Source organism: Melopsittacus undulatus, chromosome 5 (assembly GCF_012275295.1).
Source record: "Melopsittacus undulatus isolate bMelUnd1 chromosome 5, bMelUnd1.mat.Z, whole genome shotgun sequence".
In the NCBI taxonomy this organism is placed as follows: domain Eukaryota; kingdom Metazoa; phylum Chordata; class Aves; order Psittaciformes; family Psittaculidae; genus Melopsittacus; species Melopsittacus undulatus.
Genome location: NC_047531.1, coordinates 63,265,224 through 63,292,314, shown reverse-complemented (window position 1 = coordinate 63,292,314; position 27,091 = coordinate 63,265,224). Strand labels below are relative to the sequence as shown.

At 42.7% G+C, this 27,091-nt stretch overlaps 1 protein-coding gene across 2 annotated transcripts; it reads left to right on the top strand.

Annotated features, from left to right (window-relative positions):
- The first annotated feature begins 41 nt into the window (after positions 1-41).
- On the top strand, positions 42-26,560 carry G3BP2 (G3BP stress granule assembly factor 2). 2 transcript variants are annotated; one of them, XM_034063162.1, is made up of 12 exons: positions 42-201; positions 6,436-6,554; positions 10,083-10,164; positions 11,327-11,500; positions 12,368-12,458; positions 13,427-13,529; positions 14,744-14,924; positions 15,877-15,975; positions 19,906-20,008; positions 22,583-22,711; positions 22,903-23,021; positions 23,727-26,560. In XM_034063162.1, exons 2-12 carry the CDS (start codon positions 6,460-6,462, stop codon positions 23,994-23,996), a joined length of 1,446 nt encoding a protein of 481 aa, XP_033919053.1. In that variant the 5' UTR covers positions 42-201; positions 6,436-6,459; the 3' UTR covers positions 23,997-26,560. The 2 variants fall into 2 exon arrangements, with proteins under 2 accessions (XP_033919053.1, XP_033919054.1); XM_034063163.1 differs by lacking the exon at positions 15,877-15,975.
- The last annotated feature ends 531 nt before the right edge of the window (positions 26,561-27,091 follow it).

The following is a 27,091-nucleotide window of genomic DNA, read 5'->3' as shown; positions in this document are numbered from 1 at the left end:
CGCACAGGCACGCGCGCGCGGTACCCCCGGCCGCCCCTCCCCCGCCCGGCCGTGACACCGCCGCACCCCGCTCGCCCCGTCCTGCCGCCGCCGCTGCGGGACGAGCTGAGGGACAGGGTCGCCGCGCCCGGTACCGAGCAGGGCCTGGGGGCAGACACAGGTGCACGGCTCCGCGCACCGAGGCTTTTCTCTTTCCCTTAGGTGAGCGATGTGGAATCGGGGCTAGGCCCCGCCAATTGCGGGAGGAAGTGGGGGTGGGAGAAGGACAGTTTAACGGTCGCGACGCTGAGGGGAGCGGCGAGCGCCGGGAGGCAGCGCCCCGGGCCCTGGCTTTTGCCCTTCGCTGGCTGCCCTGCCCGCCTCGGCTGCTGGCTCCCGGCCTGGCTTCCCGGCCGGAGGGGCGCGGGGAGCGTGGGGGTGACGGCTGCTTTTGTTCGCCGTCACCTTGGCGGCGCCGTGCCGCCTGTCCGCGGTCGCGGTTCCGCCTCGATCTCGGGGGGAGGCCGCGGAAGAAACGGCCCCTCGGAAGCCTCTTCAGGCGCGGCCCTCCGAGCCCTGCGTTACTTGGCCGCAAATGCGGCGTTCTGGTCCGCGCTCGCCTCCCCCAGCTCGCATCACGCCTGGCCTTCCGGGGGCCTCTAGAGGTGTCTGCGTTGGGCATGTGCAGGATGCCGCTTCCTCTGTCTCGCCGGCACTGCAGAAGCGGCCGTAGCTGCCCACCCTCTGCTCAGCTCGCCCTCCTTTTCCCTCCCGAACCGGTACTGCGGTGGCATCACTGGCTCGGAGATCTCCAGTTCTGCAGACCTCGCCTCTCTTTGCTTCCTCTCCCCTAGTCACAACCTGAGCTTCTCCCTTTTCATAGGTAATATGGCTGAAGTTGCTGCAAGCACCTTTTATTCTGCAGATTTTGATGTCTTGAGCTTTTCTTGTTTGTTTTCTGAGCTGAGCTCAGCATGTTCTGAGGCTTTTGCTCCCCTTAACCTCAGAGGGCTCAAGCAGAGGTCATTGTAGCTCCAGGGTGGGTGCACAGGAGCATACCCACTATAAAGCTGTTAAATCCTGTGGTTCATTGAGTGGCGCTGGATCTTGAACTTTGTGCCAAGCATCACCATTGGAAGAACCAATGCAGAAGAGTGACATTGTAGGAGACCACTGTTTGATTCCAACCAGAATGAGTTAGTCATGTAACTTTTGTTGTGGCCTTCCATGTTGGTTGGCAGTTTCTGGGCCCTACATGTGTGTTCTAGACCCTTCAAGCTGAGTGTGCAAGTGTTCTTTGCTAAAGAAAGATGTGTAAAGATACCAAAGGTAATTTTGAAGTGTTGAGAAATAAAGTGAGTTATTTTGTTCCTTGCTCTGTTCTTGAGCAGGTAGATTACTTATACGCGACCTGGATGTTTAATGTCAGCAAGTTATTCTTTGGTCTCCAATGGGATGGAGGAGTAAAAGGGAAAAGATATCTTCTCTTGCTTGGCATATATTTGTTATATAAAGCACTCTGCTGTTTCAGATTTTTCTGTGTTTGTTTGTGGGTTTTCCCTTCTCTCCCCTCATTTCGCGGACACTTGTAATTACAGAGTAGTAGCAGAATGAAGATCGGCAATCAATTTACTCTGTTGGCCTGTGCAGCACAAGCTGTGTCCTGCTCAGTGTTGTGTGGTTTCCCCTCATGTGGAGCTGCTGTGAATACCTGAGCTCCTTCCTGAAGGTAGTGCAGCAGTCTTGTCAAAGCCCTGCCAATGGATATGGAGCTTGTCTATTTGTATTTGGAGCAGAGAAGGTCATTTAGCTTCTGCAGATAACTTACCATAAAGGAGGCTTTCTGTGTTCATTGTGATTCTAAGTACCTGCCCTAGGAAAGTCTTTTCATTTTTAACCGTTCCTTCTGGTTGTGGACTCTGATAGCTAGGGTGTACTAGAACAATATTGACCTACCATCTGAAAAACTGTTGTAATAGCAGATGTGGGCTTTGCTTGTGGAATGATAATCTGTATCATATGATTTTTTTTCAGTGATGAAGAAAATATTTTCTGAGATAGCTAGCTCAAACTGAAGAGACAACAGAATGAGCAAACCATCCAGTTTACTTGTCTCATGGTTTTCCTGTTGAATAAAAATGTCCTTTCTGGAACTGAGGTATCAAATTATACATTCATTCTTACACTTAAAGAGTGTTTTACATCATAGAAGAGATGCTGAGGAAACACAGTATCTTAACAGAGTATTGAATTTGAGCATTCCTTCTTATTGTAGCAGTTGTGACACTGGATGTCATCTCTTTTGAGAGTATTTGACAAATGAAAAACTGCATTGCAATTCAGGGAACATGTGAAAAGATTAATATGTCAGGCTAGTAGGTATATCTCATGAGCTACCAGGAGAAAGGCACTGAGGCTGGCATTTAATGAAAGAGAGAGATACAGTGCCTATCCCAGCATGTGTGGTGCTATTGCTGCTGTTACTGCTGTTCCCGTGGTGTTAGCTCTTTAGACGGCACAGCTTAACTGCCCGAAAGATGGTCCCCTGTAGTAGTCATGCCCCTAAAATAATACGGAGGGCTTTTGAGCTCCTATCAAAAACAAACAAACAACACATCCTGAAAGACAGCTTGATTTGAAATAACTGCATGCTGCTCTGCCTTGGGGTGCAGTCAGTTCAGATTGTAGTGGATTAGGGAAAGATTTTAAAGTAGAGGGATTATAGTAGGTTATACAGATTCACTGGCTCTTACTGCAGATGGAGGAAGATGTGAGTACTCAATCTTGCAGAGCATGAGAGAAAGTGGTTTCAGTACTGAGCCGGGTTGTTTGGAACTTTCGATTGTTGTTTCAGTATTTTCATTTCAGTCAATGCTTATTTTACCATGGAGTACCCACAGCCTTTACAGGGCTGGATTGTCAGTTGTCATTTGGACTTCTAGCTTTACTCAAAGTGTGGCTGCTCACACCATGTATTGCAGTGGTGGGGTCTCAGAGCCATGCTATGGACCCTGGTAGCAGGCATGATCTTTAGGGCATTTCTTGCTTGTCTGCAGTAGGAGTTGCAGTTTAAAAGTGATAATTCTGATCTAGGAGAAACCCATCTGAGACTGTGAGATCTCCTGTCCCCTTCCCTTCTGTTTTCCCTCTGCTCCTGTGTTGTGGGAAGTAGCACAGTATTCCCTGTGGCTTTGCTTTGTGTGCTCACTGCGTGGGAAGCGTGTTTCTGATTTGCAAGAGCATTTTGCCTAATTTTCTGTTCTGTTTGAATAGTATATTCAAATCTAGTCAGTGACTGGGATACAAGTTGCAGACCTTTGGATTTAAGAACTAGCCACACTGTTGCACATTTGTGTAAAACTATAGCTTGATATCTGTGTGCCTTCAGTCATGAACAGACTGTTCTATGGAAGAGCTGTTTAAAACAAAACCAGTTGCTTACAGTTTTTTTAGTAGACAAACGGTGAGGTCTGCATCTCCCTCCCAAAGCTTAAAAATTTGTCTTGTTGGAGGTTTCTTCATGTTCAGATGACACCTTTCTGAGCTTGAGCTCCTGACAGAATTCGGTTCACGGTTTGGTTATTTATGAAGTAGAATTGGTGAAGCATCCAGGCAGTATCACTGTTGCTGGTCTGTCTTGAAGCAGGATGGAGATGGCTTTGAACTGCCTCTTTTGGCATCAAAGACTTGGTGCCAGTTTGTTCTCTGGATACTAAATTTGAGCATGCATGCTGCCATTCTGTGACCTTGCCACGGATGACTAGTCACACTTGTATTTTCTGCAGGATAAGGGAAATAATAACAAGGGAAATAATAACAAGAAATCTTGCATATATTTTATGTAAAAAAAAAGCTTCTCTAATGCAAGAGCTACTGCTTGAACACGATGCATACCAGTGAACATTGCAACTACTCAGTGTGTAGCGATCTTCAGTACTTTTTCAGAAGCAGTTGCTGTGGCCCCCCCTGTGTTATCTTATAGGTGGCAGTTTTACCTTGGTTTGTTGTGAAGTTCTTGTTGTTTGGTTGGACTTTTTTTAATTTAGTTGAAAAAGTGACAAACACAGTTTAATAAATAGTAAGTAAAATACCCTTCCATCTTTTATTCATTTGCTTATTTTTGCATGCAAATAACAAGTTCATTTCTCTCCTAACTCTCCTATTGTTTTTGTTTTCTGGAAAGATGTGACCATGGAAATAAATCAAGATTTGAACTTGGTTGTTTGAGATAACAGTTACAAACTTACTCAATCCCATCTGTGTGCTTTGGGTTACGAATTTGAGTCATGCCAATTGAAGTTATAAGAACCATAGCACTGGTGCGTGTGCATGTTCCCTTAGCGGTAGAGTCTGGTCCTTGAGATGGGTGCCTTTAGGTTCCCTACTTCTTAATCTGGTCCAGAGGAGAAAGAGATTCCATGTTTTGTTTAGTCTTCCAGCTTGCAAGTCTATTACAAAACAGGTGGCATGGCGGCTGGTTCTTCTTGGTTCAAGAATGTGCTGCAGACCCCATACGCCTTCGTGGTAGCACAAGAATTAGATTTACTGAGTAGGGTGGGAATTGCATCTTGTCAAGTAATTGTTAGGTCAGTTGGATGTAGGCAGGGTTACCAGTGGATGAGCAGTCGCATGGATGCTCATGTTCCCCTGTCTGTGTAGCTTACGGCCTTATCAGTGTGCATGAAGGAGTGAGGTTCTTGAACAGTGCAGTTGCACCATAGAGAAACTAGCATATTAATTTGTTGGATTGCTGATGCTTGCCACCTCAGTTTTGGTTTTTCTGGCTTGTATGTACGTATGTCTCAAGTAGTCAGTCTAATGAAGACACTTTCCCAAGGAATGCTCAGGCTGATCTGAGAATGTGGCTCATTTAATTCAAATGAGAAGAGCGCTCAGATTCTTTTTAGCTGTTATTCCTGGACTCTTCAGCATGTACCAATGAAAATTGGGAAAATGGCTTGTATGGAGTAAAATAGCGTAAATTTCACTGGTTCCTTTATCTCCAAACACCCCTTGGGCTTGCTAAGATTTGGGTCCTTGAGTTTAAGGATGTGCTATACTAACTGGGATACGTGGAGGTTTTAATCTTCCTGAAACCTGGTTTCATGGCACTCATCTTGATAGCAAGGAGTACCCATATTTTTATTTTACTGCCTTTTAATGACTTGGAGACCTGAGCAGTTCATTAAGCTCCTGCTACCCCTACTGAGATCTCAGAAGAGATAATGAAAGGAAATAATACTGAGACAGGTGAAGAATTGTACTGAGCCATCATCCTGTAAAACACTGATTCTGTGATGTAAATCAGTAGAGCTGTCACTTGAAATATGGGCAGAGGTAGATTGTGCTTATCTCTTAGAGCAGCCAACTGCTTGAAACAGCCAACTGCGGTTTCAAATGCTTAGGGAAGAATTGGCTGTGTGTGCTTGCCTTTCTCTGATTTTCTGAAAGGTTTCCAAAAGGTTTCATCGGCCTTTTCTGAAACAGGACAGCTTCCAATGAGGAAAAGATTTAGAGTGATACAGATCCAATGTAGTGTAATGACTTGTCACGGATTATTGTTTTGTACCCAGAGGCATTTTCAGTGTTTCTTATGGCATGCCAGCAATTTGTTACCATATGTACTTTGCTTATTGCTATAGTCACAAGAATGCGTACTAGCTATGATCTGCTTTTCAATCGGTTCTTGAAAAACCAAATGTGATGAAGTTCCATCCTTGTGTTCTTACAAGTGATTGTTGTGAAGATCATATCACCAATTTTGTATTGTGCTTGTGGGGCAGGAGAGGAAAAAAAAATACCTCACTGGGAGAAACAGGTCATTCTTTTGTTAAGTTTTCTGACTAAAATTCTCACATGCATGCCATTGCTGTAGTGTGAGTCATGTTGGGAAGACCCCTGAACTGGTCATCTCTGAGGAATCAAAGTTTTCCTTCCCAGTTTTCAGGAAATGTGAATCCAGCCCACATAATTACTTCAGAATATTGACGCCACCATCTTTGTTACAGATGTCACAGTAACCTTTTGAAGCAGATGTGCTTGAGATAAGAGTGTTACTGGCTGACCCAAGAAAGTGTATTCCTGCTTGTTTTGCAGTGCTGTTGAACTTGGATTTTTAATTGTGCATCACTTTATTGCCAAAGGCCTAAATTAATAATGCTAGAGGTTTTAAACAGGCTTTTTGTTTGTTTATTTGGGTATTTTAAGAACCTGTTCTGTAAGGGACTTTGTATCCACTGTTCCTTCTTTGTCACAGTAATGCATAAATTGACCAAGAATCTTTTTATTTACACAAAAGAGGTTGGGGAACGTGTTCTGAATTTGTGGAGTAGTTCTGGGTGAATTAAGGTCCTGTTCAGACTGTTTCAATTCTAACATCATTATGCTCATCCTTTTACAGGGAAGTTGTGATACATAGGGCTGTCTCCAAACTAACGTGAATATTTTTAATTGCAGCATTTGACACTGTGTACCAAAGAAATGGTGATGGAGAAGCCAAGTCCCCTGCTCGTAGGGCGGGAGTTCGTGAGACAGTACTACACTCTGCTAAATAAAGCTCCTGACTTCTTGCACAGGTGATACTTTCACTTACAAAGTGACTAATGTTTTTGAACAAAAATGTACTTTGTACATATGCTGTTGGTTATAAATCAGATAAACATTAAATTCCAAGTACGGGAAGAAGTGGACCAGGCTAACTTTTGGAAAACCATTCAGTTTTACTGAAAACTCCTTAAGCTCTACAACCAAGTCTGATCACATGGCATGGTATCAAGGTATTTCCTGTGTGGAAAGGTGAGCTGCTTCTCAGATGATAAAATGGTAATGTGGACGTATTCCAGAAATACTTCTAAAAAGATGGAAAAGAAAAGGAAAAGGAAATTGCAGAGAAAGCACGGGCATAAGATAAGTCTGCTCGTTATTTCAGGATGCCATATTGTGCATTGCCTCTGAGAAGTTTTTATCCAGATTGTGATTGCAGATTTAAGTATAAATGTCATGGCCTAGACACAAGGTAGTAGAGTAATACAGTAGGCTTTTTTTACCTGTGTCCACTATTTAACTGGTACTCTGAATGTACTTCTTAGTTCCTTTTTTGTCCCCTCTTTTTTTTCTTCTTCTTTTTCTGGTTTTGATTGGCTGCACACAGCTTGTCACTTAAGATTTTGCATTTCTGCATTTGGTCTTAGACCAGCATGAATGTAATGAATAAGGACAAAACTCACTGCTTGATTTGTCTTGTCTCAGAACTCGAGCTAAGGTTGGTGAAAAATTGGACTGTTTGAGCACAAGCATACTTGAGAATTCAGTCTTTGGACTAATGCCTCTTTTCATCTATAGCTCTGAGGTAGAGAAAACAAATGGTATCATTTTGACTTAAATCACTGGACTGCTGTGGAACCATGTTCTTTTCTGTATTTAAATCTGTTTTTAAGGTGTCTCAGAGTGTATTCCATGCTTTCCTAATCTATGTTTAGTAATCTAACAGAAGGTAAGAACAAGATCTTGAGCAATTGCAGATTTTTTCCCTGCCCTCAAAACTTCCATGAATGAATCAGATGAGATTAGCATGGACAGAACATGGACAAGTATGTCCATGTAGCACGTCGATACCGGATACACAAACTGGCAACTTACTCTGACCCAAGAACTGCATTCCTTAGGGACATCACGTGCTCTAGGTATTTTGCCTTGGAGTTAGCTTCCAAGGCAGTGCTGGGGCAGGTCTGTCACTAAGTCACCATCTTGTTGACATGTGTAACTGTCCACTGCCTGTAAAGCTCAAGCAGCTGAAATTCTTTTAAGAGACTTAGAAAGGGTTTGACTGTACCAGATTTTCAAGGCAAGAATTATGGAGTAAGTGATGTGCCAGAAATCCTGATACCAGAACATCAGGGTCATTTCTAAATGATATAAAAGCCCAAGTTAGTAGGATTAAGTTTCTTGTTGAGTGTGCTATCATTTTGTTCTGAGACCCAGAAATTGTGTGCATAAAGCAAAGAGGCAAAGAAGAGTTGATAGATGATTAGACCATGCTTCACAGCTTAATACTAAAGGTGGGGGAAAGTTACATCAGTTCCACAGTGAGATTGTCTTTTCCTTCTATAAGGGTTATTTTCAGTCGCAGTTACACTGTATATTACAGTAAATCACCCATTCCTCAAGCTCAGTGTTGAAAATAGTCTTTGATTGTGCTCATAAGAGCATTTACCTCATAAGAGCATTACCTACTCAAATGGGTGTTACAGTGATAGTAACTGTAAGCTTGGCAGGATTTGGGGGTGGGGGGTGATGGTTGATTTGATTTAAGAAGCAAAACACTGTCGGTATGTGTGTTTCTTCCCTAACTGCTTCAGTCAAAGAAGACGGGCTAGCTGACACATGCAGTAGGAACACTATGGAGCTGGTGTTCCTGGCACATTTGAGATGCGGACTGGTGTTTTCAGACAGGGGTGATAGGAGGTTGGCAGAAGTGTACATGTGAGGAAAATTGGTGTCTGGGATGACATTCGGCCTGTTGAAGACAACTTTGGTGCTTTATAGGAGGTACTGGGTATTACTCCCACCCTTTTAAATCTCAAGCTTTACTTCAACAACTCTGAAATGCAGCACTCCAAACTATGCTCTGTGTGTGGTACATTGAGTGGGAATGGGGAGTTGTCCACAGAAGTTACCTTCTTGCAGGAATTCTCTTTTCATTAAGGACTCCAAAAATGTTACAGACTTTTACAGATTTCTCTTAAATACGTCTGCACAAAAGCATCCTAGAAGTTCTGATCCAGTTTGATTGAATCAGAGCTGGTTCTTGAACTGCTTGTGTGAAATGTCTTCTAGCCAGTTTCAGCCTCTGTCAATGCTGTTCCTCTTTGGGGCTGCAGCGATGCTATTTTTTAAAAGTCAGGCTCGAATACAGAGGACATTTGCCTTTTGGTTCCTTGGCCCCACCTTGTTTGAGTTATGTACTCTGAGAGGACATCTAGTCTTCCCTCTTTCTCTTGATGTTAGCCTCTACAGCAGCTTGCTTGCTGCCACAGAAAGATTTGTAAAAACATGGAATTTTGACTCTCCCAGCCGAAACCAGGGCATGTGGCTTCCTGGTGCTTGATGGCACTCCTCCTTGAAGGTTTGGACAGAAAGTGTTAAAGTTACAGTTTTTTTTACTAAAAGCTTCAGAAAGAGCACTGGCTAGCCATTATTTTTTATTTATTTATTTATTTATTTCATTTGTGTTATTATTATAATGCCCTATCCACTATTGGTCATTATCTAAAGATTATCCAGGGGTTATGGGTAAGCAGAGATCAGTTTGCTCTCAAATGGGTGTTACGCAGTGTAGTTTGCATCCCTTTTGCACTTCAGGTGAATTTAGATGGCTTTACTGGCTCCTTAACTGAAAATCTATAATTACATATAACTAAAGACTTCACATTTTACTCCTTTCCTGATCTGCAGTTCCCACTCATGAGGTTCTCTGTCTACCGAAGAGTTTGAGCAGTTTTTAAAAGCAAGTTAAAACTCTTGGTCCCCCTGTGAAAGCAATTAATAAGCTATGCTGACTGTGAGGAAGCTTCCTTTGGTAATTAGAGACTGAAAAGAGGCTTTCCTGTCTGCTTATGGACTCTTTCAGCTGACTTCTGCTTTTCCTCGCTGTTAGGAAGTGCTGAACCCTGCTCAAAAACATGGTTATGCAGTTGGTGTAACAATCTAATATGTCTTGGGCTTTTTTCTGGACATAGCCACAGGAGTTAAAATCTGCAGTTGGTATTTTCAGGAAAGTAGAACTGGAAAGAATTTCTAGGTTTAGTAGGATAAACAAAGAAATGGGAAAAGAGGAAGTGCTAGTGTTTAAGCTTGTATCTTAGTACTGACCAAGTGAAAGGTTGAGTTTAATTTAGGATCTTAATGTGTATCTTGGGCAAACTGGAATACAGAATATTAAGCTTGTTCCTGTTTCCTTGGAGCCTGGGAAGTGGAAAATGTACCTTGGATTCCTGTTTGTGCTAAAACTCCTGATGCATTGAGCTCTATAACTTTTGTCTAAAATATTTTTTTGATCTTGGTTCTTTTTCACTGCTATAACCCTTGCATCTCTTCATTTGCAGGTTTTATGGCAGGAATTCTTCTTATGTCCATGGAGGACTGGATGCCAGTGGGAAACCACAAGAAGCAGTGTACGGTCAAGCTGTGCGTATCACAATCAGTCCTGTAGTCCTCATCCATGTTCAGAACTTGTATAAATCAGTCTTATTCTTTACCAATTATGTTGACTTTCTTATCTGGTAAATGCCATATTGTGACACTGTCCCCTGTGCAGAGGCAGATAGGAATTTGTTGGCTTGGATATTTTCTTTTTCTGTTTGATTGTTGCTGCTTTTCCTGTGGGTTGTGTTTGATTCATCAGCTTTGCATGTGGACTGCAGAAAGTATCTTTAGGATAGGAAGCAAAATCAAGAGGACCTGTTAGACTTGTCCTATTGATGCATCTTATTTCAGCTAGACTTGGGAAGGGGACTTTGAGAGTTAAATGGAATTCTATATGTTACCAAATTCTTCCTTAAGTGGAGTTTTCTTACAGTAGAAGGTAACTTTTGAAGAAATTAAGTAAGGAAGGAAACACAAGTTTTCACTTTGGTTGTAGCTCTTTATCAGAATAATGCTGTTGCCTAAACGCACCTGCTCACATGGTAGCCACATCTTTGAGCAATGTGGCTCTTCCTCAGGGCACGTTTGGTTTCTTCTCCTTTCATCAGCAGAGCCTGATTTGGAACCACAAAAATCTTGGTGGTGAGAATGTTACCCCCTCCTGTGACATTTGGGTGCTTTGTGGATGTGTAGAGAGTTGGTGTTTTTTTGTTTCAGGGTAGTGTGGGAGCTTTTTTAACCACAGTGTAAATGCTGTCCTCTCACAGGCCCTACAAAAACAGCCTTAAATAGGTCACATGTTCTAACATGGCTGGAAAAATGGGATAGCAAGTTGTACACTATTGTGAAGTGCTTGAACCATAGAATGATTTGCATTGGAAAGGACCTTAAGATTATTTAGCTCCAACCTCCTGCCATGGGAAGGGACACTTCATACTAGACCATGTCACCCAAAGTGCAACCTAGCCTTGAACACTGCCAGGGATGGAGCATTCACCACTTCTTTGGGCAACCTGTGCCAGTGCCTCAACTTCAGACTAAAAGTTAGATGAGCTCAGGTAGACTGTTCTCAGGAACCAAGACAGTTCCTGATTCCTATACTTCCCAGTGGGGTGCTTTTATGTTAGTTTAGACTTGGGTATTGAAAAGGTCTAAAGCTCTTTACAAAACCAAGTGTGGCTAAACTGTAGCTCTTTATTTCTAGGAGATCCACAAGAAGGTGATGTCATTACAGTTCAGTGAATGCCACACCAAGATCCGTCATGTGGATGCTCATGCCACTCTGAGTGATGGAGTTGTTGTGCAAGTCATGGGAGAGCTCTCGAACAATGGGCAGCCCATGAGGAAGTTCATGCAGACTTTTGTGCTTGCTCCAGAAGTAAGTATTTGTAAGATTGTGTTTTCTTTCAAACAGGGATGATGGAAACCTGACCGGTAACTACAGTTCGTCATAATGGGGCAAAAAATATGTCTCTTAGAGCTTGGCCTGGAGGCGATCGTTAAATGTGTCCCAGTGCAGAGAAACAAGTTTGTTGGATCCATCTTGAGCTTTTTTATTTTCTTAGACTTGAAGTATTGGAGCGGTAATACAAAGCAAATTGGAGCTTGCATCTGGGAGCTGCTTTGGCACAGATCAATAAAATGTACTGTTCATCTCTGCAGATCAAGTCTCTAGTGTAGTTCTGTACTTTGTTCAAGTCTGTTGGCAGATGTGAGTGTGGGTTGATGCTGCTGGGATTGAGATCATACTGAGAGCAGAGTAAGGGTAAAGGGTGTTTTGTGTTCTTTCTACTCTTTTCCGCATTGCCTCACAAACTATGGTGTTGTTGGTGATTAATATTTCAGTCTTGTTCAGTTTCTTTGTTGTTACCCTGTCCAGTGCTAGAAGTGTACAGTCACCCCCTGAAGATTCATTCTGTCTTTGTAATAGGAAAAATTCAAATTTCTTCCTGAAACTGAGGGACTTTAGGTTTATTTAGAATCTATGATTACTGTGACATAGCATAATTGGGAGGTTCTTGCTGCTTGAAACTTCCTCTTTCATTTGGGCAGAAGTTACTGTTCAATTGTAGAAAAGTGGTACTCTTTGGAAAATAGCTTTAGTGAAATAATCCTAGGTCAGATTGTTGGTGTGTACCACACGAAGCTTCTCTCTCAGACACATCTTTGTTGTTGATGGCCAATATACTGTATATGCAAAAAAAAACCAAAAACAAAAACAATGAAGCATGCTGCTCTTTTACAGGGCTCTGTTCCAAACAAGTTCTATGTCCATAATGATATCTTCAGATATGAAGATGAAGTATTTGGAGATTCAGAAGGAGAACTTGATGAAGGTGAGAACTGTACGTGTAGCTCGTTCTTGTTCTTCTAGCAGCTCTTTCAGAAGTGTCTAGAGGTGGAAAGATGTGAGCTGTGTGTCTTTCTGATGTATGGGAATAATTTGGGAGGTGGGGCATAGGTTGTGGTGCTGAAACTACTTGCTGGTCCAAACGTTCTGTGTATGGAAGGTTGTGCAGTAGTACCTTATTCCTTGAAGGGCTGAACTGGCTCAGGGTGGGTGGTGCTTGACAAAAAATGGAAATAAGGAGCAATATTACTTCTGTTACCACTGGCTTTGTCAGGTAGATTTGATTTCTTGGATCAGTTTAATTTTTAGATGAAGTAATTTGAAGAAGTCAGATTGGCTTTCCAACTATGACATGTAGTTCACTTTCATATCATCATCACATTCAGTAATTCATTTCTTTTGGGGGCTGAACTTAACCTGGGTGTCTTTTCCCCTCTGTTGACTGGGACAAAGCAAATCTAAGTATGTATATACATGTGTTCACTGGATAATTTCTAGGTTTTATTATGAGACAAAGCAAATTCGAGTGTGTATACACATGTGTTCACTGGATAATTTCTGGGCTTTTTTCATCATGATTCTGTGGGACAGAGCATCTAGGTACCTGTATTTGAAGTTAATCCTTTCAGTCTGATGTACTGAGACTTTTATGAGCTAATAGTGCGATCTTTCCTGTTTACTGCTACCATATGAAAAGTATCTGACCCATGAGCATTCCTCCCAGACCTTCCTATCAGCAGCATGTCTCTAGTTTCTCTTTTTTTTGGAAAACAGTAAGAAACAAAGCTTATTGAACAAGTGGAAGTGTCTTTTAGCTTTCCTTGCAGCTAATTTTGCCTTATTTTTGTTGGTGAAGCTTTATTTTGAACCCTACTACTTTAATATGCTTTTATTTTTAGTGCAGTTTGTGTGCACTTGCAGACATTTTTAAAGAAGTGTTTCTTTTTGTGTCAGAGTCTGAGGAAGAGGTGGAAGAGGAGCAGGAGGAAAGACAACCGACACCTGAACCTGTGCAAGAGAGCACGAGCAGTACTTACTATGAAAACCATGCTGTAACGTAAGAAGTCAATTTTATTGTATGAAGTTGCTTTTTTAAATGAAAACAGAATTGCTTTGGTTTTGGATTCCGGATGTGATTTTAATAGGTAGTTTAGGAAACTACTACCCTTGATACTGGTCTGTGTTATATTATTTTGAAACATTGCTTTTTGAATGGAGAGAGGAAGTGAGGGATGCTCTTATGCTTGTTATTTTCACTTTAGTTTCGAACGTGAGGTGAAAAGGTAGCAACCCTTAATGAAGTCTTTGTTATTGTGCCACATAAATTTATATCAGTTAGGTTATACAGTGTAATTTATGTGAACAGATGGGTTAATAAAAGAGTGGTTAATTATACCTTCTCAAATTTGGGTACCACTTGGAACTGAGAGGAAGGTCTACTTTTTGAGAAATAAAAATATATTTACTACATAACTAGATGATGTCTATTAAGTGCATCACTGACAACCCTAAATGCTGTTCACACAATGCTTCTGATGAGAAATCTTATGCATGAGGGGTGTCTGCAGGAATTCTGTCAGTGACTCATTCAAGATAATGCAGGAAGTTTTAGATACCTAAAAGCATAAAGCCATAAGTCTTGTTTTTGGGTTACTGTGGCAATCAGAAGGAAGTCGTAAACGCAACATTCTTTAGATAGTCACCTGTGGTAGGAGCTACATAGGCAGAAATGTCTGAAATTTTGTAAGCTTTTGGGGTGCCTGAAGAGAGGACTGAAGAACTTCAGTTCCCTTATATGTCACTCAGAGCAGAGAAGAAATTGTGTGTGAGTTTCAGTAAACAAGACTCACAGCTCCTTTGGCAAGGAACTTGTGTGGCAGTTTTGTAAATAACCTGTGTGTTTCATTCAAAAATTGACTTCATTTATGCATGTAGCTTAATTTGCCATTGCTCTCTTGCTGTGCTCCTATTCCTTTAGGAGCATTCCTTTGTTCCTATTCCTTTCCTGTTGCTTATGGGTTTTACATGTCTGTGTGATTTTCAGATTCTCTACAGAGAATTGTAAACCATGTCTTTGCTTCATCAGGAGTAAAAACTGGCTTTATACGCAACTGCATGAGTACAGCTTAACTTCTAATAGTATCGTACATGTAGGTACATATGATAGCAACTGAAAATTGAGTGACCAGCCATTACCATAGCATAGCTTCTAAGAGGTCATAAAATACAAAGCAAGTGATAAGCTGCATAACATGCACTTGATTATTGTAGCAATGGGATAGAGGAAGCGCTAGAAGAATCCTCTCATGAACCTGAGCCAGAATTGGAATCTGAAACAAAAACTGAGGAGCTGAAAGCTGAAGTAGAAGAAAAGACCCTTGAGGAGCTAGAAGAGAAGTCTCCATCTCCACCTCCCGTAGAACCTGTTTCACTCCCACAAGAGCCACCAAAGGTTAGTTCAAAGTTGTATCTGTGCTTCTAGGTGCAGATGGTAAACCAAAAGATTTGGATTTGACCTTAGCCTTTTTGAGGGGCCAAACCACTGCCTTGTTCAGTGTTAATGCTGTATGAACAGCTAGACTTGAACCTTGAACTTGTAAAGATGCCAGGTTTCACTAAAGGAAATAATGTTTTTGAATTCTGCTCAAGTCACCTATTGTAAATTTAATGCTCTGCTTGTAAAGTGTATGTGTTGTCACTTATGCACATGTAAACCTTTTTAAACGTGGAGTTAATATATGCTAGGAAAACACCTCAAGCTACCATCAAGAAAAGTCGCTTACAATGGGAACCACTGCTCTTCCTTGAAAAAAAAAAGTAATGTATTGACACTTGGCCAAACTGCTGGCAGTATGGTCTACAATCAGTATGGGGGCATCGACTGTCTCCTTCAGATATGATGCCTGATCTTAAAAACCACTGTGTGCGTCACCTGATATGGTGACACCTACGGTTGTTTGAAAGAGATGGGAGGAACCAGTGAAAGCTGGACAGAGGTCCCTTTGTAGCTCCCATGTTTATTTTTTTCCCAGTCCTTTTTCTCTTTTCTGTTACTTTTAAGTTCTGGTATCCACTTTCTTTCTCTGTGCAGAAGACACTGAACACTGCAGGGTTTTCAGTCCTAGGTTTAGTTATATCTTGGAAAGCAATAATCTGGGGATGCTGAGGGAACTGGGCTCGCTCACATATCAATAGTGGGCATGGTATACACTTGCTCCATGCCACTGGAGTCCACAGACAAATAGAACTGCAAATCCTTCTCTGTTCTTTGTTGTAATGCTTGCACAAAAATTATTTAACAGTCAGATATGAACCGAAAGTGTGATTTCAGCAGACGAGTTTCCCTGTAGGAATGTCAGTGGTTTACCATGATTAGTAGCCTAGGTTTGTTGCATTTCCTGCAGGCTTTCTCTTGGGCTTCAGTGACCAGTAAAAACCTGCCTCCTAGTGGTACTGTTTCTTCCTCTGGAATTCCACCCCATGTTAAAGCACCAGTCTCACAGGTAACCCATCTGTGAACACCTTGGATTGTCTCATTACTTCTGCAGACTGCTTCAGTTGTGTAAATTAACAGATCAATTTGTTTGGCTTAAATTGCACAAATTAATTGTGTCTTTAATGTTAATGCACTCACCTTCTTGTCGCAAGCAAAGGCACATACACATAAAAGGTGTAACTTTGGATGATGGTGACCTTAAAATCTGTTCATATGGAGCCAGGATATCACTACTGACATTTTTGTGACCTATCTTAATGGGATATGGTTTGGTTTACAAGGGGAAAACAAAACTAAACAAAAAACTCGACACAAAATGGCTGTTTTCTAATATGTGCTTGAAAGGGTTATTTCATTGGCTGAGGTGCCCCTGCATTAAAAGGGATAGCTCCGTTTCTGATAAGGTACAAGATTGCTTTGTAAGGCTGACGTCTATGGAAATATGCTGGATTTCATTATCCATCCATAATTAACTTGTCACAGAACCCTGTACCAACTTATGACTGTGTGAGGAATGGAAGGATTCACATTTCCTTGCCAGGACAATGCCATCTTTCCATTCCTAGGTTGACTAGGTGAGAAGGGGAAAGAGAAAGTTTGACTGGGTTATAGCTCATGTCCTGCATATGCCAAGCCCATGTGAGACAGTCTGAGACTCTCAATTCAGCTTTCTCCCTCTATATAAACCCCCTGAAAATGTGTGCTTTAACCTCTCCTGTTGATGCTGTGTACCAAAGTACTCTATGTTGTAGTAGCTTGTGTCCAACCTTTTTAAAGGACTGCAGTTTTCAGTAGAGCAGCTGCATTATTGCAGCTGTTGATATTCTACTGGTTTCTTCTCAACTTATTTACTGACAGAGAGGAACCTGTCTAGGATTGCCCTTCTGCCAAATGCATGTTGAAAAAGAAAACAACACAGAAAAACAACACCTTGTATGGTGTTGCTTCTGGTCTGAGGGGCTGTGATGGGAATGAGATAATGGCTGTGTAATGAGTTGGGAAGCCTGTCTGTCTTCAGCAGCTTCACCAAGGCTTTGTGCATTTTAGGTAGTATCTGAGCCATTAAAAAAATGTGTTTTTTCTAGAACAGAATAGATTTTCCTCATGCAAACCTCAGATTAGTTTTGACTTATTTGCTCTAGGGATGGTGGATTTTTGTAATATGATTGCAAAAGTCATTTCATATTGTCTGTATGAGAGCAGAATATAGCTTTTAAATTTTGCTTTAACCTATTTTGCATTGCCTCTGCAGATAGTGATGCTTTCTGCCTTTTAGATTACTTGTGTTGTGACTTCATGAATTAAGTAACTGTGTGGGGAAGTTTCTGACCAATACAGAAATGGCACAAATTTCAACTCACAGTTCTTCTGGAGACAGAATCAGTTCTTGGTTCCTTTTCTTGCATGCTTTTCAGATATAGTACATTGAGAGCAGGTAGAAAAGGCACCTGAACAGTTTCTGCCAGGAGTAAGAGATCAGTAGCAGCTTTTTCCTGTTGTCTTGAATCCCTTAATGCCAGATACTCTGCAGGTAAATGAGTACAATAGATTGCACTGGTGGGTGGGTGGCTCCTTTGGAATGCTGTTCTAGCGTCATCTAGTGATGTTGCAGCTGTAACTAGTGATGCAGCTGTTAACTGTCCTCTGCATCACTCCAGCTTCCCCCCCATCTTTTAGCAAGTTAAAAATACAGCTTCTGTAGTGTTAACTTGGAACCCCTCCAAGGACTGCACACATACTGTTTTGGATATAAACCAGGTCAGTTTCTGTTGATGGACAGCTGTGGAGTTAACAGGTTAGCATTTCTTGCCATTTTTCTTCTTTTGGGTGATGAGAAGTCACCCTGCCTACACTGATAAATCAGGCCTTCTCTTTATAGCATCTTCAGATCTTCTGACCTGCCATTTGCATGAACATTTCAGCTGTCTAGGGGTGCCATAGCGACAGAGATAGGCAGCCCCGACTCTGGTTTGCTCTCAAAAGTGGTGCATGCAGGAAAAAAGAGCTATTTATATCATTCTTTTACCACCTTAGATCTGCTTGGACTCTGGATGGACTCTTCCATACCATGTAGTGCTTTTGTGGAAGTGATTGACAAGTGTCTTTAGTAAGTTGTGTGATCCACATTTACCTCAGGAACAGTGTGGGGGCTATCTGAGGTATGCGTCTGACCTAGCTACTAGAATCATGGCGAGATCATGTGGGGTTTTCTCTCGTGTTTTCATGTGAAGTGTGGTTTCTTGCTGTTTGCTTGGCTAGTTGTTTCTTGGCATGTGTTTTGATTGTGGCAGACATCTCTAGAGAAGATTTTAAGCCTTGTGAGATTTCCAAAGTAGAATTGTACCAGCCCTTGAAGGCACCTCTTCTCTTTCGTTTTCTGTCCATCCTCTGTTTTGGAGGGTATTCAGTTCCAAAGTTGGTGAGTAAAGGCTGAGTCATGGCTGGTTTTGCTGCCATTGCCAGTAGCATTGCAGTAGCAGGAAAAGGTCCTTTTCCCTCCCCATGTGAGCTCCTGAAGAGGACATACAATGTCACCTTTTGTTTAATTGTTCCCAAAGCCCTGTTATGCTGATGTCTGTGGCATACTTGGCTCCTTTAGTAGTGTCTGTTGAAATCCTTATTCTGTGCCTCTCAGTCCACTTTGTGTGCTATCTGTGAAATGAGAGTTGTAATTGGAGAAAAGATCTGTGAGTAAAAGATGGCAGGGGGAGCTCCAGTGATCTGTGATGAGGCACAGTGAAAAGAGATTTCACAGCAAGGCTGATTTTTCGACCTTACTCTTGAGAGTTGAAAAAATTATCCTAGAAATGGTGGAAGGACAAGCAGAGTAGAGCATGAGTGATAGAAGGGCTGAAATATTTATTGCGTGCATAATACCTGCACGTTTCATGTAAAATACAGTCTTTTTACCCCTGTGAGGTACTCTGGCTAGAACCATCAGTTGTCTTGAGTTCTTAAACGAAAATAAGGGAGATGTTTAACATCAGCTGCTTCTCCACAGCAGTCTGGGCCTATAGCCATTATCCTTGTGTTTAATCTTCCTTGGAGGCTAGTGTTCTTCTTTGTGCTCCTAAGGATCATTTTATTTTTCTAAGATAAGAACCCAGCACAGCAGCAGCTGCTGGACTGCTGTACAGAAAATGGAATTCAAAAAATGTTGGAAGTTGCTTTAGTAACCAAAGGGCTACACTGTTCTGTCCCTTTTTCTCAAATTATCTTTAAAAGCATTCTTTTGCGGGCAGAAAATGGAGTAGGTGTTCTAGTTCCTGAGAACATGAAGGGTGTACTTTGAGCATCATGTCCTTGACATCTGGGAAGCTGAGGAATATCCTCAGCAGGTAGCCTGAAGAAATTGCTGTTTCAGATAGCTTTATTGTATCTGAAATACTATGCTCTGAGGGCTTTTGGTTTGTTCTCTTTCTTTTTTGGTGTTTTCCTTACAGTTGTTCTGCACTCAAGGAAAAGAAACCCCTAAGGACTCAGACTCACTCCAAATGTCATTTGCCCATCTCTTTGTGTTCATCTCAGACTACCTTCTAATCTATGAAGTTTGAGCTTGGCATGAGGAATTTTGTTTCATCTATGTGGGACTTTTAGTCACGCTGAGAATTCCTCAATAACAAAGTGTTGCAGTCTCAGTGCCTGGTCAAACACGGACAATTCACCTTAGCCATATTCTGGGCAGCCACTCTGATGAAGAGATGTTTGCTTTGCACCTTTTAGCAGCGATAACTCAACACTGCAGTCCTGGATTGGTACAGAGGAATTTATAGAGGTGGAAAAAAACACATTGACATGAGTGTATATCTTCTGGAGTTAATTTTGTGCATGCCACTTATGTGTCTTGTGTTGGTGGGGGGAGGGAGCTTGTTTTGGTGAGTTTTGGAGGTTTTTATTGGGCTGGTGTTTAATAGTGCCTGGTTTTCTCCTGTTTTAGCCAAGAGTTGAAACTAAACCTGAAGCTCAGTCTCAGCCTCCTCGTGCCCGTGAACAGCGTCCCAGGGAAAGACCCGGTTTTCCACCCCGAGGACCTCGACCAGGTAATGTAGACCAGCTTCTGTGTCTGCCTGGGACTAGTTACTTACAAGGAGAGGTACCTCCTTCATGGCTCTTGTATATACCTGTGTCATATTTGGCTGATAATGAGCTGTCTGCTCCTTCTGCCTTCAACTAGAAATGGGGCAGTATGATATGGAGTACCTGGCTGGTGATGAGCTGTTGCAAAGATCAGACATAATTTCCTATCTTCTGCTTTGTTTTTCATTAGTCAGGTCATTTGCTTCTCTGCTTAAGCATTTTTCCTGCAACTTGGTGCAGTTCTGAAAAGCTGGCATGGAAATCAGGTGTTTTCTTCCGTGTCCTCTAGTTTTGCTGAACCTTGCAAGTGAGAGCTCTTAAACATCTCCTGTTGTTCTTTGTTTTGGAAGCAAATCTTCCCACTGTGTCAGCCTTAGTCAGTTAGTAATTTTATATGTATTTTTCCATCTTTTTTAATTGTCTAAAATGCCATTCTCAGCTTGGCTGCCTTGTGTTTGCCTTAGTTTGTGAGCAGCCAGCTCTCTGCATTTTCTTACTCATACAGAGTATCCAAATCTGTAGGAGGTTCTGGCTAGAAAACATGCAGGTTCCTTGACAGTCATCAGCAGTGGTCTTGAGAGTTGGAAGCCTTCTGAGTTGTGTTTATCAGTCCAGCCTGGTCGCTTGACAAACTCTGGGCAAAAACTGTCCAGCAAAAGGCCCGGAGTTACAGAACACTGATGAGTTCATAGTCTTCTCTAAGTATGAAAGTCCATCCCAAGTTCTAAGGGAAGGGATGGCATCTGTGATTATCCTGATGTGGCTCTGCCAGCTTGAAGTGGTTAAATCTCAGTGACTGTGTGTCTTCCAGCTCTAGCTAAAACTAATTCTAGTGAAGGTGTTCAGTAAGTGCATACCGAACTGTGGTACGGGTTGGGCTTACAAGTGCTTTTGGCTTGAGTCATTGCCAAGTATATCTTCACCTGGGGACAATGCTGAAAGGATTAAAGGCACCAGGAAAGAACCATGGCATCTGTTACAGATCAATGTTTCATGTTTTTTTAACATGTCATCTGCAGCAGGGAGCAAAAGCTGCGACTTCGGACTAAATCAAGTTACAAGTTTGTGTTTCTACTACTCTTGGATGTGATACAAGTAATACAGAAAATGTGTTGCAGAGCCTGAGTCTTTTAATTCTGGTCTGGGGAGTAGCAGAAGCAGGGAAGAAAAAGCTGAAATCTCAGGAGACCAAGTGGTAAAACTTCAGTCCCACGACCTTGTTTTCAAAGGCAGTCAGGGAGCTGTTTTATCTGCTGAAAGAAACCCTTCACAGAAGCTAGTAAGCTTGCTGTAAATGGGCCTGTAGGGGAAACTGAGGAGAGAAAGGGGTATATACCTACATTGTACTACTACAGGTGCAAAAGGAGTAACACTGTTATGCTCTCACACTGCAAGGCAGGTCATAATTTAGTAGGGAGATACTGGGAAAGGTTTTATCTTGCATGTTGGAAAAAAGACTCATACTTCGGCTGAGCTGGAGAGAACATCAAAAGGAGCGTGACCAGCAGGTTGAAGGAGGTGATCCTGCCCCTCTACTCTGCTCTTGTGAGACCTCACTTGGAGTATTGTGTGCAGTTCTGGTGTCCTCAACATAAAAACGACATGGTACTGTTAGAACAAGTCCAGAGGAGGGCCACGAGGATGATCAGGGGCTTAGAACACCTCCTGTATGAAGACAGGCTGAGAAACTTGGGGCTGTTCAGCCTGGAGAAGAGAAGGCTGCATGGAGACCTCATAGCAGCCTTCCAGTATCTGAAGGGGGTCTATAGGGGTGCTGGTGAGGGACTATTCATTAGGGACAGTAGTGACAGGACAAGGGGCAATGGGTTCAAACTTAAACAGCAGAGGTTTAGATTGGATCTAAGGAAGAAATTCTCTACTGTTAGGGTGGTGAGGTACTGGAATGGGTTTCCCAGGGAGGTTGTGAATGCTTCATCCCTGGCAGTGTTCAAGGCCAGGCTAGGCAGAGCCTTGGGTGATACGGTTCAGTGTGAGGTGTCCCTGCCCATGGCAGGGGGGTTGGAACTGGATGATCTTAAGGTCCTTTCCAACCCTAACTATTCTGTGATTCTATGACTCACTTGTGTTTGGGACAACATGGTGGAAGATGAAAGCCAGAAGAAGTGACTGGCAAACACTGTTTTTAACATGAGTGACAAAGTAAGGAAACTTACTGTGCTGAGGAATTGATGAAGAGGTGACTTAAATCCAGATCTTTTACAGAGTAGATTCCAGTAGGTAGTGAGCTCCTCTACAGTACAACGATCTAAGATGTAACAAGAACCTCTTACACAAACTTGCCCAGTGTACCCGGTGTTTCAGTTAACGTGAATTTTATTGAACCTAACCAGGGAAACCGGATGAAAGGAAACAAATACCTTGTGGTTTTATTACAAACTGTGTAAAGTGGAGGATAAGCTCAAGAGCTGAAGGTACAAAATTGTTGGAGCTAACATGCTTGATGCTGTTCATAGATGTGCTTGTCTGAATCTACACACGTCTTACAACCTCTTTCTTCTTCTTCCTGTTGACTTTAGGGAGAGGGGACATGGAACAGAACGAGTCGGATAATCGTCGGATCATTCGCTATCCAGACAGCCACCAGCTCTTTGTTGGGAACTTGCCACATGATATCGATGAGAGTGAACTGAAGGAGTTCTTCATGAGTAAGTAGCAATTTCAGCTGCAGAGATAAAGCAGAAAAACTGTGTTGTGAAGCCACGTAATGTTCATTTAGGGCCAGCTGAGGAGCTTCTACATGCTGTGACACTGCAGGTGTTGTCTAGAGCAAATGGAGGGGTGGTAGAGCTGGCACTGTGGGTTTTGATATTGTGGCTTTTCCCCTGTGTCTTCCTAGGCTTTGGAAATGTGGTAGAACTTCGCATCAATACTAAAGGAGTGGGAGGAAAACTGCCCAATTTTGGTTTTGTGGTATTTGACGATTCTGAGCCGGTCCAGCGAATTTTAGTTGCAAAAGTAAGTATTGGCGTTGAGTAGCCTCCAAAGGATGGACTGTGTCCTGAACCCCAGATGGTGTGGGCTGTCCAGTTCGCCTTGCTATTGTCTGTGGCATTCAGACAGTTGTAAGACAAACATAGTTTTGGCATAATCATTCTGTCAGGAGCAATCTGGAGTTTATAATAGCATTCCTCAAACCACATTAGACCTCGCATAAGGCTCAACACTTAGTTTTAGAGATCCTTTTAAGCTGGAAGTTGAGTATGGAACCTTTTGAAGGGCAGCCCATGGATCTCTGAATTCTGCATCCTGGGACTGAGGAAGAGGAGCAGGGTGATTTGTGGTTGTGACTTGAGTAACTGGAGAGGAGAAAGCAGCAGTGTGCATTTCTAGAATGTGGAACCAAGGCCTGGTTGAACAGTTCTTCAGGAGCTTTAGCCCTGAGGTGAATAGGCTAAAGTGGGCAGTGAAGAGGCAAAAGATGTCCCTGCCCTTACTGGAGGAAGGTAGTTAATTCTTTGCATGGCAAATGAATTTAGAAATGCCGTTCCCTTTACTGTAGACCAGTGGGACTAAGGTTGTGTGGTGCAGGGAACAAATTGATGTCTTTTGCATGTAAATGAAGGTAGGCTGAGAACACAGTGTTTTCATATGCCTTGTGTAAGCAGCCTCTGTGGAATGGGGACTAACTAATGGTGTGCCTTGACCACTTTTCCCTATAAGCCTATTATGTTCCGGGGTGAGGTGCGCTTGAACGTAGAAGAGAAAAAAACAAGAGCCGCTCGTGAGCGAGAGACCCGAGGAGGCGACGACCGTAGGGATATTCGGCGCAATGATAGAGGTCCCGGGGGTCCCCGTGGAATAGTGGGTGGTGGCATGATGCGAGACCGTGACGGAAGAGGACCTCCTCCGAGAGGCGGCATGGCACAGAAGCTCGGCTCTGGACGAGGCACTGGGCAGATGGAAGGCCGCTTCACTGGACAGCGTCGCTGAGCCCTCCACTGCGGGCAGTCTGTCTTGGAAGTGGTACATTATCCATCGTGTTTGCATTCTTGTTAATTCTTTTTTTTTTGGCTTTGGAATGTGACACAGCCCGTCTGGTCATTTCTTTGATGTGAAAACATCCTTTGGTTTCCAGTTTAAATTGAGGTGGACGTTATTTCCCCAGTTTCACAACAGGAGTCATGCTGTTAATTTATAAATGTAGACTTGGAGAATTGAGGACTGGAAAAAAAAAACCCAGTGAAAAAAAAACCAAACAAAAAAAGACCAGTTAACTATCTGCAACAAAAGTGAACTAAAGGACATGCCCACTAGAATTCAGGTCCTTTCAGTCCAAAACCCTCTGCTGCACATTTTGTGTAAGTGTTCCTGTTTCTGCCTATTACTGTTGGAAACACAAGTAGTGCAATCTGTGCAATTGGAGAAGCTTGCCTTTTTTCTTTTCTTTTTCTTTTTTTTTTTTTTTGTCTTTCTTAGAACACTTGGCTCCAAACAAACTCGTGTTTACACACTCATCCAAATGCACTAATGGGTACTCTGGACTCATTTATACTGACAGCTGCAGGAGGCATCGGAGGGAAAGACCTTCATCCTCTTCCTCAGACAGAATAGCTTGGGAAACGATGCGGGCATCTGATCTGTTTGCTGTGACCAACATATGTACACACACAAACCTTAATAAGACTATGAGTTTATTCCAGAAGGAATCCATTTAGCTGTATACTAAGCAGAACCCTGAGTTTCAAAGTCATAGCCCTGAGTACACAGCAGGTTTGATAGCTCATGTCCGATTTTTCTACCTGCCCCTCTTCAGTACCAGGATGGCTGCTCAACACACTCCTTCCCCTCGCCCCTTCGATAAGCATTGTACAGTGAAATTCGTCTTGACTGTATTTGAGTTCTCTGGTAATGTAATAAGCATGATGGTGCCTTCTCTGAATACATCATTCCAGTCTTGCTGGTGATTTTGTACAGTATAGTGTATTAATTACTGTGCTGCAAAGCCGATCAGCTGCAAAGCATTTAAAGGAAATTGTGGAAAAATTGTATTAAAAAAAACCCCAATTGCAGTATCTTTCAATCAGTAAACATTGATGAAATGATCATCCACCTTGCTTGTCACTTCAAAAGTTCGCCTGTTTTTTTTGCAGAGGGGGGGAAGGGAGGAAGAAGGCATCAAGCAGTGTCCAGGTTGCCTCTTCTCTTTAAACAGCTACAGAAAATGGAGTTGACATCTCCCTTGGATGTGCATTTCAGAAGGCAGTCAGGAATGGTGGATGCTTTTGGCCAGCTCAGAATGGGTAGAACTGAGAATCTTTGGTGAGGGTGAGCTTACCAAATGAGGATACTGCACTTTCCCAAGAACCAAACAGCAGCTCTTAAGCATTTGCATTTTCCAGTTGCACTTTCTTAAAAACTCTTAACTCGTTTTGCACATAACTCTCAGATGAAGTTGGTACTCATGTGACTCTGGACCGAAGGCTTGGAAGGAGACACCCTCTCGTGCAGCTGACTGGTGGGTTTCCAGTGCAGAGGTCTGCTTCCAGAAGACATTCTGGAGCGTGTTCCAAGGTGGGGATGCAAAAGCATAAAGCTGCTGCGCATGGAAGACTTCCCTCCCATCAGCCAACTGCCGTGTTAAACAGGAACATAGGGCAGCACAGCAGCCTGGTTCTGTATTATGCGATCAGCTGCTGGTTTCACTTAAGTTGGAGGATGTTGCACATATTTCTCTGAGGCGCTAGACCAAGTGAAGCAGCATTTGTGTTTTCTCCCAGACACGAGGTCTTTTGTGTTCAGTGGTAAGTCTTGCACTATTTTCATACACTTTTTTTCCCCTGGGCACATTTCTAACAGTTTCCGTATTTCAGTTTTCTGTTGAAGGTCTCACATTTTCAGCTGTTACCTGGAGGTCTGTGGTACTTGAACCACTCACTACCCACCACCCTGTAGGTTTGAAGCCTTGGGACAAACTGCTGCACTCAGCAGTTTGCTACTGGTGTCTTTCATGTAGCTTTGTTTTTTTCCCCTTTTGTAGTGCTGTGGTGTTTTGCTGCCACCTCATTCATTTGGTGGCAATTGGGAATAAACTCGACAACAAAAACTGGAGTATTAAAAAGAGCTACTGAGCCATCCTTTCTGGCTTGCTCCTTAAGTAAATGACACAGGCAAGTGTTGGAACGTTGTCCAGAGAAGTTTACACGGTGATAGCTCACCTGCTGTACTGTGGACTCTTGGTGTTCTCTACCCTCTCGGTAGTCAGTGTACCTCTTAGAGCAAAGGAAGGGACTCACTGACCTTTAGTGTTAGTTGCTGATTCATGGATGGTGGGAGTATTTTGTCATTATGGTTCTATTTCAACCAACCCAGCTGACCATCTTGGCTTTACTAGGCATACAAGACAGTGGATTACCATCTTCATTGCTGTAACGTGTCAAGCAGTATATGCTAGTAGATTCTAGTTTAATTGTTGCAGGTGGAAAGTATTTTTACTTTAAGTTTACATTCTGAATGTGTTTTGACTAAACATACCAATAAACTACTGATGTCTGCAGCATTTATCCATGTCCCTAATTCTCTTGAATATAAGTGGCTTTAGAGCACAGTGCCTCTCTTGTCAGACAGAAGGTGCTGTTTTCAGAACCTGGTTGCTGACTTGTCAGATGGTGGTTGTGTCACATCCTGCATTTGAAGTGCTAGCTTGGTCAAGCTGATAAGCTCTGCTTTGCCGTGGCTGCAGGAACACCTTGCCTGGAGTGCTGGCTGAGGGAGACACAGGGGTCAGAACCCTGGCAGTGGTTCTGCTCACAGTAGGGTGCCTGCTCCAGGGAGGAACATAGCTCCTCTTGGACGTGTCCTGAGTAGTATTCCCCAGTGCCCTGCCAGCCTGCAGGGACACAGCTTGAACAGGTGCTGTAGTGGTGCTGGGAGAAACATGACCAAAGCTGCCTTAGGAAATCTACTCCCAGAGTTCCTTGCTCTCCACTTGAATGTTGCTTACTCTTGGTTCAGTTTACTCTGGTGTAATCCCTGGGTTTAGCCCCTTGTGTTTGGGGGCATTGCCAGTGCCAGTGTTTACGCAGAAA